Genomic DNA, 11,265 nt, shown 5'->3' with positions numbered 1-11,265 from the left:
AGTTGGATGCTTAACCAACTGAGCCACCAAGGCACTCCCATATTTCAATATTTCATTTTCTTCAGAAATGGTCACTAAGTGTGAGGTTCTTATGATATTGAAAGTATTTAGCAGCTTAAAGAATTCTTCAAGGCTGTAGCAACTTCTTACTAGATATGTCTCCTGAGGCAAGGGAAACAAAAGCAAAAATAAACTATTAGGAGTAAGTCAAAATAAAAAGCTTTTGTATAATGAAGGAACCATCAACAAAACAGACTATTGAATGGGAGAAGATATTTTCAAATGACATATCTGATAAAGGGTTAGTATCCAAAATATATAAAGAACTTATCAAACTCAACACCAAAAAAACAAACATTCCAGTTTAAAAATGGGCAGAAGACATGAATAGACATTTTTCCAAAGAAGACATACAGATGGCCAACAGACAAATGAAAAAGTGTGCAACATCACTCATCAGGGAAATGTAAATCAAAACTATAATGAGATATCACTTCACACCTGTCAGAATGGCTAAAATTAACGACACAGGAAACAACAGGTGTTGGCAAGGATGAGGAGAAAGGGGAATCTTCTTACACTATTGGTGGGAATGCAAACTGGTGCAGCTACTCTGGAAAACAGTATGAAGATTCCTCCAAAAGTTAAAAGTAGAACTACCTTATGATCCACAGTTGTAATAGTAGGTATTTATCCAAAGGATAAAAAAATACTTATGAGAAGGAACACATATACTCCAGTGTTTATAGCAGCATTATCAACAATAGCCAAAGTATGGAAAGAGCCCAAATGTCCATAGATTGATAAATGGAAAGAGAAGAAATGGTGTGTATATATATATACACACACATACATATACACACACACATATATATGTATATATATACATACACACACAGTGGAATATTACTCGGTGATAAAAAAGAATGAAATCTTGCCATTTGCAATGATGTGGATAGAGCTAGAGAGTATTATGCTAAGCAAAATAAGTTAGTCAGAGAAAGACAAATATCACATGATTTCACTCATATGGAAAATTTAAGAAACAAAACAGATGAACATAGGAGAAAAAAAAGAGATGCAAACCAGGAAACAGACTCTAATCTACAGAGAACAAACTGAGGGTTGATGGAGGGGTGGTGGGTGGGGGGGATGGGTTAAATAGATGATAGATATTAAGAAGGACACTTGTGATGAGCACTGGGTATTGTATGTAAGTGATAAATCACTAACTTCTACAGCTGAAACTAAAAAAAATTGTCTAAAATTTTGAAACAGTCTCCAGATTACAGAAAAATGCCATTATGGCACAAAACCTGACCTTTCTCCCTCAAATAGTTTAGTATGTATTTCCTACAAACAGAGACATTCTCCTCCATAGTCACAATAAAATTGAAATCAGGAAATTAACATTAATACATTACCATATCTACCATGTCAAGTTTCACTGCTTGTCCCAATAATGTCTCCATAGCAAAAGGAATAATAAAAATATCCAGTTCAGAATCCTATATTACATTTAACTTGTTTCCCCCAGGCTGGAATAATCCCACAAACTTTCCTTAACTTTCACACACTTGACATCTTTGAATATTATGGGGTACTTGTTTTCTAGAAAATCCCTCAATTTGGTTTATTTTTCATTTCCTTATGACTAGATTTGGGCTATCCATTGTTGGCAGGAATATCATAGAAGTGACACTTGATTCTTGTCATTGCACCCTATCAGGGGGTACAGGATTTTGATTTGTCTCATTACTATTGATATTCATTCTGATTACTGGATTAAAGTGGTTCTGCCAGACTTCTCTGTGAAGTTACTTTTCCTCTTTGTTAGAAATACATATTTTATGAAATGATGTAACTACCCCATTCCTCACCAAAATTCTTCCCATCTGTTCATTTACCTATATTGGTATAGACTCCCGTTTTTTTTACTTTATTCAGTGAGTTATATAATTTATTGCTTCTGTGTTCTTTTGATATGTTCCCACCATTCTCTAGGCACTTTCTTGCTTTCTATCTCAAGATGTTCCAGGATCATCTTATTCTTTCTCTGCCCCAGTCCTGTAATTAGCTGTGTCTCCAAAGATCCAGGCTCCCAACAGGGATGCCTTCTTCACTCTACTTGGACTCAGTACACACCAAATCACCCCTCCTTGAGGACACTCTTGTCACCCATTTCTGGATCTGACTCTCCTCTCCAGGATGTACTGCACACAGATGCTTATTTTTGTCATTGAGGAAAATGGGGCTTGGAGATAGTGACAGCCTTCTTCATAAAACTAGGAAGACCAAGTTGTGACCTAATTTCAAGTTTCTTGTCTTAGAATTCTATGACCTTTTTACCACTCCAGGTTAGTTTGTTACCCCCTTAAGCCCTTAAGTAGACAGCTATGGAGCAGTATGAGCTTTATTATATTGATATTTATGCTATATCTTACTAAGAAAATCTATATTGGTCCAAGAGAACCAAGTGTAGAATTAATGACTTATTTGGTAGGAACATTAAACCATATGCCTAAACTGTTGAAACTATTCTGAAACATTCAGAAGCTTTTCTTCCTTACTCTTTATGGTTAAACATATTGGTCTACACTGGTAATTTACATAATAAGATGCATGAACTAAAGAGTATAAAAAAGGGGCACCTGGGTGACTCAGTCAGTTAAACATCCAACTTCGGCTCAGGTCATGATCTCGTGGTTCGTGGGTTTGAGGCCCACATCAGGCTCTGTGCTGACAGCTCAGAGAATGGAGCCTGCTTTGGATTCTGTGTCTCCCTCTTTCTCTCTGCCTCTCTCCTCCTCTCATGCACTCTCTTTGTCAAAAATAAATAAACTAAAAAATTTTTAAAAAATATTATAAAAAAGAAGGGATAAAGTGAGGAAGAAGGGAGTTGGGGAGTTATTTTATAATTTATTGAGGTATTATCATTTTTAATTTTATGAAAAAGTATGACATTCTGATTACAGTAAGCTTTTAACAGTCTTTTCCTTTCTGCTAACTAGACTGTAAATACTTTTGGAGACAGAAGAGATGATTGATGTATTTTGCCTTCCTCACAGAATTAAACATAGTATCTGCAGGTAGTAGGTGCTTAACCTTTAATTGTTGAGTCAATGATTAAACTCCTAGAGGTAGCAGAATATGAGAATTCTATTCCTTTCTCCTAGTCAGCTTTCTCAAGGCTTGTTTCATGTCCTTGTTCCTAAGACTGTAGATAAAAGGGTTCAACATGGGGATTACCACAGTATAAATAACAGTGACCACACTGTCCTTTGTCACTGAGTAGGTGGATGAGGGGCGAATGTACACAGAGATGGCAGTCCCATAGAAGAGTGCCACAACTGTGAGGTGGGACCCACAGGTGGAGAAGACCTTGTGCCTGCCTCCTCGAGAAGGGACCCTCAGAACGGCACGGGTGATGTGGACGTAAGAGACAATGATCAAGATGAAGGGACTCATGATCACCAAGGAGCCCTCTGTGAAGGCCAAAAGCTCATTGACAGACGTGTCAGAGCAGGAGAGTGTCAGCAGTGGCTGGACGTCACAGAAGAAGTGGTGGATGACGTTGGGCCCACAGAAGGAGAGGCGGGCCATGAGAATCGTGTGGGTGAGTGAGTGAAGGTGGGACAGCACCCAGGACACCGTCACCAGCAGGAGACAGCGCTGGGGGCTCATGGTCGTGGTGTAATGCAGTGGGTTACAGATGGCCATGTAGCGGTCAATAGCCATGGCAGCCAGGAGGAAGCTGTCAGTGATCGCACAGGTCACAAAGAAATACATCTGTGTGAGGCACTGGGCAAAGGAGATCTTCTTGGTCTTGCTCAGCATGTTTGCCAGCATCCGTGGCACAATGACATTTGTAAAGCAGATGTCCACCAGGGACAGATTGGAGAGGAAAAAGTACATGGGGGTGTGGAGGCGGGTGTCCCCCCGGATGGCTGCAATGATGACTGAGTTGCCAGCCACGTTGACCAGATACATGGCCAGAAAGCTGGTAAAGAGCCACTTCTGATATTTGGGGTCACTGGTCAGTCCCAGAAGGAGGAATTCTGTGATGTGACTCTGGTTTCCCCTTGACATTTTTATCCTGCAAGTAGAAAATACAAAGGAATGTTAGGCATGTGTACTGGCTTGGAGTCTCCAGTTGTTATAACTTCCCGTGAAGGCTGGTATAATTGATGAGAGTATGCATTTTTGATGTGGCTTCAGGAACTGGATTCTTACCCTTGAAATGGGTGCAATGAAGCAAGGTCCAGAAAGAACAAAGCAGGACCTCAGTTTGGCAGGAATTGTGGCTCTGCTTATCCACATAAAGACAGAGACTCAGCTGCAGTGAAACATAATCAGAAGTCAATTACCTGCTTTTGTGCTCAGGATGAAGTCATTCTGGCCAATAGACAGAATTTAATCCTGGTCAGTCACTATGATCCTGGCCTTGGACTCCTAATGTCCACCTTGCCTAGGGTCAGGATTAGTTTGAGAGCAGAATTCAGGAAGACATCTGCAGATGTCTGCCAGTGACTCCAGATAAAGGGAGAAACAGGGGTATAAGAAACATGGGTGAAATGAAGTCTACTCCCAAGGACACTGACTATCAGTGATTTTTTTTTTTTCAATGTTGAAAGCACTTAAATAAAATCCTTTGCAATGTTGGAAAAGATCCATACTGTCTGCATGTTCCCTAAGATGCAGAAGCATGGGCTTCTGACGCATCTTTTTTTTTTCTCCCAAGTGTTTGGAACTATGGAGCAATTTGATTTCTCTTACCAGGTAGAGCACAATGAGACACCATTGACACACAGAGGCCCAGGATATTACTTCGGCAAGGGCAGGGACCTGTCTGGCTGTTACACTGTATCCCCAGTTCACCACTGTATCCTTGTAGCAGGTGGAGAATACAAATATCAAACACATCAAGAGTATTTACATGTGCTAGGCACCGTATGATTATTTAATCCACGTAATAACTCTGGCAGTATACAGATGAGGAAACTGAAGATCATGTGTGGTTTTTTTTAATTTAAATTCAAGTTAGTTAACATACAGTATAGTCTTGGCTTCAGGAGTAGAACTCAGTGATTCATCTCTTACATATGACACCCAGTGCTCCTCTAGAAAAGTGCCCTCCTTCATGCCCGTCACCCATTTTACACATCTCCCCACCCACCTCCCTTCCAGCAACCTTCAGTTTATTCTCTGTATTTAAGAGTGTCTTACGGTTTGCCTCCCTCTCTGTGTTTATCTTATTTTTCCTTCCCTTCCCTTCCCCTATATTCATCTGTTGACTTACACTACTAGGAATTTATCCAAAGGGTATAAAAATGCTCAAGATCATATTACTAGTAAGTGGCTATATTTCCAATGCAAGCAGTTTGGCCTCAGGGTCTTGTTTTTTGCCATTCTGCTATATTAACTCTCTGCCTGTTATATATTTGCTAACAGAATAAACTCAGAATGGGCAGCTTTGCCAGCACCTTGAATGACGGAGCATTTTGTATAAGTGGCCAGAATTAGATTCTTTGGATCAGGAGAATTAGTGTAAAAAGTCCAGGATTTGGTTTTAGTCCTGGTGTAGTTACTTACCAGTTGTTCCCCTTTGAATATCTTGTGCCTTCTTTATTTTTCTCATGGAAAAATGGGAGAAGTACAACACCATTTCTGTCAAAATGTTGTGGGCATCAAATGAAGGAACATATCTGAAAAGTGTTTTGTAAATGAGCAGGTGCTATATAAGTGATAATTATATAAATAATATATAACATAAAGTAATATATAATAATGGAAAATAATAGTTCTCATATTTATACTTTTTTAATGTTTATTTTTGAGAGAAAGAGAGGCAGAGCATGAGCAGGGGAGAGGAAGAGAGAGGGAGACACAAAATCCAAAGCAGACTCCAGGCTCTGAGCTGTCAGCATAGAGCCCGATGTGGGGCTCTAACTCACGAACAAGGTCTTGACCTGAGTCGAAGTTGGATGCTTAACCGACTAAGCCACTCAGGCACCCCAGTAATCCTCATATTTAATATATAGTACCTGGTTAAGGCAAAAGAAACTGAGAAAGTGTGTGTGTGTGTGTGTGTGTGTGTGTGTGTGTGTGAAATGGATGAGGTGGTCACTGAAAGGAGAGCAAGATCAAAGCTTCTGGAGAGGTGTGAAACAGGCAGCATTAGAATTTCCTGGTCAGAGAATGAGAAGGGACAGAGATTTCAGTGGGTTTCCTACTTTGTGAGGTCTTTTCTGCAGTAGTGATGGATAAGTTATGGGGCCCAATGCTGACAGTCTTCCCACAACCAGGTCACCTAGAATGGTTTCAAATATCTTAGCAAAGCCGGATGACCTTTGTTTAGCCAATACTTTTGACTTACTCAAAGGTCTTTTGATGTGGACAAGAGACTGGTTTGCTACGACACCCTCATTCCTATGATTATCTCTATGCATCCTTCTTAGTTCCCAGGCAGGCTGTTTCTGAGCTGAGACAGTGGGAGAAATGGAGAAAAGGCCAGGAAGAGGCAAGGGGGCATGGTCATAGGGTAGGTGCATGTGCCAGGTAGGGTCAAGGGCCTTGCCCGAGAAGTTTCCAATTAAGAAGCAAGTGATTGAACTCCTACAGCCCAATAGTAAGAAACCCAATAGCCCAGTTAAAAAATGGGTTAAGGATGTGAATAGACATTTCCCAAAGGAGACATGCAAATGGCAAAGAGGTATATGAAAAGATGCTCAACGTCAATCATCATTAGAGAAATGCAAACCAGAACTGTAATAAGGTATCACCCCATACCTGTTACGATGGCTGTTACCAAGGAAACAAAAGACAACAAGTGTTGGCAAGGATGTGGAGAAAGGGAACCATTCTACATTGTTGGTGGGAATGTAAATTGGTACAGCCATTATGGAAAACCTGTATGGAGGTTGCTCAAGAAATAAAAAATAGAATTACCATAAGCTCACAGCAATTTCTCTTCTTGGTATAGATCCAAAGAAAATGAAATAACTATTTTGAAAAGATATTAGCACTTTTATGTTCATTACAGGATTATTTATAATGGCCAAGGTGTGGAAACAACTTAAATGTCTATTGACGGATGAGTGGAATGTGTTCCAGATGTACAATGAAATCCTATTCAGCCTTAAAATAGAAGGAAATTCTGCCAGATGGCGACAATGTGGATGAACGTTAAGTTCATTATGCTCAGTGAAATAAGGCAGCCACAGAAAGACAAATAACTTGACAATTCCACTTATATATCTAAAACAGTCAAATCCATAGAATCGGAGAGTGGCATGGTGTCCAGAGGCTGGGGAGGGGACACCGGGGAGTTACAATGGGCATAAGGTTCAGTTAAGCAGGATGAATAATCTCTAGAGATCTGTTATACAACAGGGGATGTATGGTCAGTAATAAGGTATTGTATACTTAAATATTTGTTGAGGGTAGATCTCATATTAAGTGTTCTTACCACAATAAAATAAAATTTTTAAAAAAGGAAGCAAAATAATGAGAGCAGAGAGGGGATTGAGGAGAGTATTATGGGACCGATCAACCGCAAAGCCACTTGGGGTGTGACTGAGTTGGGTTCAACTGCAAACTCCACCGAGTCCAGCCTAGTGGCTACAATTGAGGGCTCTGAGATCAGACAGTCCTGGTTTCAAGTACTAGCCTCACCAGATATTGGCAGAGTGATTGGGCAAGCTGCTTAACCTTTAAGCCTTAGTTTTCTGGTTTCGAAACAGTAATTATAATAGGATCCGCCTGTAGGTGATTATAAGGATTCTCATAATATGCATATATATTATGCATATGTAGTTAGTAGTGTAAGTCAGACAGAATAAACTCCTGATAAATGCCAGCTGTAATTATTTCTGCTCTTTAACAACATTATTTAATGGATTCGTGTATGTAAGCTGTAGGAAACTGGCACATAATCAATGTTCAATAAGTGTCTGAAGAAATAACTAATCTCAGAACCAGAAGAAAAATCAGAGATCATTCCTTCCAAACCGCCACCCAGGGCAAGAGACTTGCAGTAGCTCTGATGGCAGTCATCCAGCTTGTATACCTGTAGTGACAGGGAACTTCCTGGCCTTCTAATTTTTACCCGTAGAGTTATACTGAGCAAAAATTGCATTTTTGGTATTAAAGTCAAGAATCAAGAATTCTGAACCTCACACTTCCAATATTCTTTCTTTACTGATTTCAGTTATAACAAGTGACCACAATTTTGCTTTTCTTTTACTTGTGGAATTATTGATTTGTTAAGCACTCAGTAAGCACTTTCTGAGTGCTGGCAGTCACGGCAGGTCCTGGGGACACAGAGGAGAAGAGACACCAAGTCTTCCTACAGATGTTTGAAGACAGTGGCCATGTCTGCCTGAGTCTTCACTTTTCCACATCAACTACCTTCTGTTTCCTCTGGCCAACCCCCAGGACACAGCCTCAAATTCTCTCCCATCTCCACTCACCCTCTCCCTCCATCCTGGGACTGACCCTTCTATGTGACAGACATGTCACCAGCGAGGCAGAGTGGGATTAGGGGCTCAGGAGTCCTAATATCTTCCTCTTTACTCAGAAAAATTCTACTTTCATATGTTTTACAGATTTAAAAAAACAGTATTTTTGAAGTCAAGCTCTCAGTGCTAAAGAGGAGTGTCAAAACTGAAATTCTAGGGGCGCCTGGGTGACTCAGTTGGTTGAGCGTCTGACTTCGGCTCAGGTCATGATCTCACAATCTGTGGGTTCGAGCCCCGCGTCGAGCTCTGTGCTGACAGCTCACAGCCTGGAGCCTGCTTCGGATTCTGTGTCTCCCTCTCTCTCTGCCCCTCTCCCACTCATGCTCTGTCTCTCAAAAAAAAAAAGTAAAACAAAATTTTAAAGAAGCAAAAGATTGAAATTCTAATTTACATGATCCATTTGCAAAGGGCCAGTTAAGACCTAAAGAAGGAAATTGGTCATGTAATTTGTGTATTTATTGTATTGAAGTATAGTTGACACACAATGTTACATTAGTTTCAAGTGTGCAACATAGTGATTCCACAACTCTGTACACCGTGCTATGCTCGCGGTCAGTGTAGCTACCATTTGTCACCAATTACATTGCTATTACAATACCATTGACTATGTTCCCTATGTTGTACCTTTCATTCTCATGACTTATTCATTCCATAACTGGAAGCCTGTATCACCCATTTTCCTCTGCCTCCTGCTCCCCTCCCCTCTGGTAATTGCTACTTTGTTCGCTGTTTCTGCTTTTTTGTTTGTTTGTTTTGCTTTTTAGATTCCACATATAAGTGAAATCATGTGGTATTTGTCTTTTTCTGTCTGACTGGGTTGGGCTCTGATTTATTTCAGATTTATTGGGGTCTGATTTTTTTCACTTAGCATAATCTCCTCTAGGTCCATTCATGTCACAGATGGCAAGATCTCATTCTTTTTATGGCTGTGTAATATTTCATTGTGTATATGTAGCACATGGAAGTTGGTCATTTAATACTGTACTATGAGTTCACAGCAGAGCTGGTGTGACAGGTCTTAGGAATTTTCTCCTTCCTTACCTTTCTCCTGTTTTAGCCTTTCCCACAGCCTATGTCCCATGCTGCTCTGAAGTTGGGGTAAGGCCACTGATGTGGGTTCTCTTTAGTGCAGGACTGGCTTTAGGGAACACTGTGAAGCCAGGCTGGGATGACAGAGCCTGGACTCTTAACCCTCAGCATCCATGCAGCTACACTGTTCCTCTGAAAGGGTCCATTCCTTTGCTTGGAGTCTTACCATTCATAGCAAATCCTTCCTTTTTTTTTTTTTGTTTTTTGTTTTTTGTTTTTTTTGTTTTGTTTTGTTTTGTGAATGGAGAAGGGAAGCAGAGGCATGTGGAAGAGTTTGAGACAAAGAGATAATGGAGGCAGGGTGGTAAGTAATGGTCACATGACCTGGCTTGTAGTCCTACCTATGGCATTAACGTGTTGCATGTAATTGGGCAACTCATTTTACTTCTCTGTAAAAATGAATGTGTTAGTAAGTTTCTGGCACTCTAGGTTAGAAGCACTCTATGTTGGGTATGGCTGAGGATACCATTTACTTACTCAGGTAAGGGATGGTGACCTCCAGAGTGGGTTTTGGAGGATCCAAGCACCTTTTCCCTGGCCTTGGTGGTCTTGATGTCTAGAGGAGGAATGGAGGGCTTGGAGCATAGAAAGAATGCTCATAGGCCAGGAAAAGGAAGGAACCCCAGATTCTGATGAGAGGTATCAAGACCGGCAATGTTGGGTAATGTTAGGGCATGTGTGATTGTTGCCTCAGTCTAGAGATGAGGTTGTCAGCTCCTGAGTGGCCACTTTTCTTCTTCCTCCAGAGAGGTGACTCCTCAATGTAGCCCCAGGCATTGGAGTCATGAGCCTTTCTGTCATCCCCAGCTATACACCGCCTTACTGCTTCAGGTTCCATCAGATGTTAAGGGAGAAGGTGTGGGCTCAGAGGCATCTGACTGTCCTGTATGTGACCTCATCCCAAGGAGCTAGACAGCCTCCCCAGGCATCAACCCCAGGGAACTCATTAGACACTGTGTCTGGGAGAGAAGTAGAGACCTCTCAGTAGAGACCAAGGAAACTCAGGCTGAGATCGGAGTGTTTTTCTTGGATCTCCAGATAATTAGTCACTTGTTCTGGAAAACAGAGGCAAATGCATAGAGAAAGCCTGGGGCTTCTCCCAAGATGTGAGAGAATGTGTACACACACACACCTTTTTTTTTTCTAGTTGCAAACTAGACATAACATAAAATTTACCATTTTAACTGTTTTAAAATGTATAGTTCAGTGGCTTTAAGTACATTCACCTGGATGTACAACCATTACTGCCATCCATCTCCAGAACTTTTTCATCATACTGTATGGAAACTCTGTCCCCACTAAGCCCCAACTTTCCACAGCTCTCTCTTCAGCCCCTGGAAACCACTGTTCTCCTTTCTGTCTCTATGAATCTGACTGTTCGAAGCTCCTTACATAATTGGACTCATACAGCTTTTGTCCTTTTGAATCTGACTTATTTTACTCTGCATATAATGTCTTTGAGGCTCATCCATGTTGGAGCATATTGGACTCATCCATTTTTAAGGCTACAGTGTAGTTCTGCAGTCCAGATATTAGCTCAGTCTTAATGTTTGTAGCAATATCTTTTTTTTTTTTTAGGGGTCACATTTTTATTTTTTTATTTTTTTTTTTATTTTTTTTTTTTTAAATTAAATTTATTTTCAAATTGGTTTTCATC

General features: G+C 40.6%; 1 protein-coding gene across 2 annotated transcripts; it reads right to left on the bottom strand.

The window, feature by feature from the left end:
- Nucleotides 1-2,651: 2,651 nt before the first annotated feature.
- LOC125921102 (olfactory receptor 1L6-like) lies at nucleotides 2,652-4,098 on the bottom strand. 2 transcript variants are annotated; one of them, XM_049628451.1, is made up of 2 exons: nucleotides 3,182-4,098; nucleotides 2,652-2,773 (listed from the first exon to the last, which is right to left on the bottom strand). In XM_049628451.1, exons 1-2 carry the CDS (start codon nucleotides 4,087-4,089, stop codon nucleotides 2,728-2,730), a joined length of 954 nt encoding a protein of 317 aa, XP_049484408.1. In that variant the 5' UTR covers nucleotides 4,090-4,098; the 3' UTR covers nucleotides 2,652-2,727. The 2 variants fall into 2 exon arrangements, with proteins under 2 accessions (XP_049484408.1, XP_049484400.1); XM_049628443.1 differs by lacking the exon at nucleotides 2,652-2,773 and having other exon boundaries at nucleotides 3,160-4,089.
- Between the last annotated feature and the right edge of the window lie 7,167 nt (nucleotides 4,099-11,265).

This window comes from Panthera uncia, chromosome D4, assembly GCF_023721935.1.
Source record: "Panthera uncia isolate 11264 chromosome D4, Puncia_PCG_1.0, whole genome shotgun sequence".
Lineage (NCBI taxonomy): Eukaryota > Metazoa > Chordata > Mammalia > Carnivora > Felidae > Panthera > Panthera uncia.
The sequence above is the reverse complement of the archived record's forward strand: the minus strand, read 5'-3'. Positions and strand labels throughout refer to the sequence as shown.

What these genes read in the sequence shown, in the direction of transcription:
- LOC125921102 (XM_049628451.1), bottom strand. Translation starts at nt 4,089, where the DNA reads ATGTCAAGGGGAAACCAGAGTCACATCACAGAATTCCTCCTTCTGGGA. An exon ending in ATGAAACAAGCCTTGAGAAA is followed by an intron (nt 2,774 to 3,181) that starts GCTGACTAGGAG and finishes AGGGAGACACAG; the next exon opens with AATCCAAAGCAGGCTCCATT.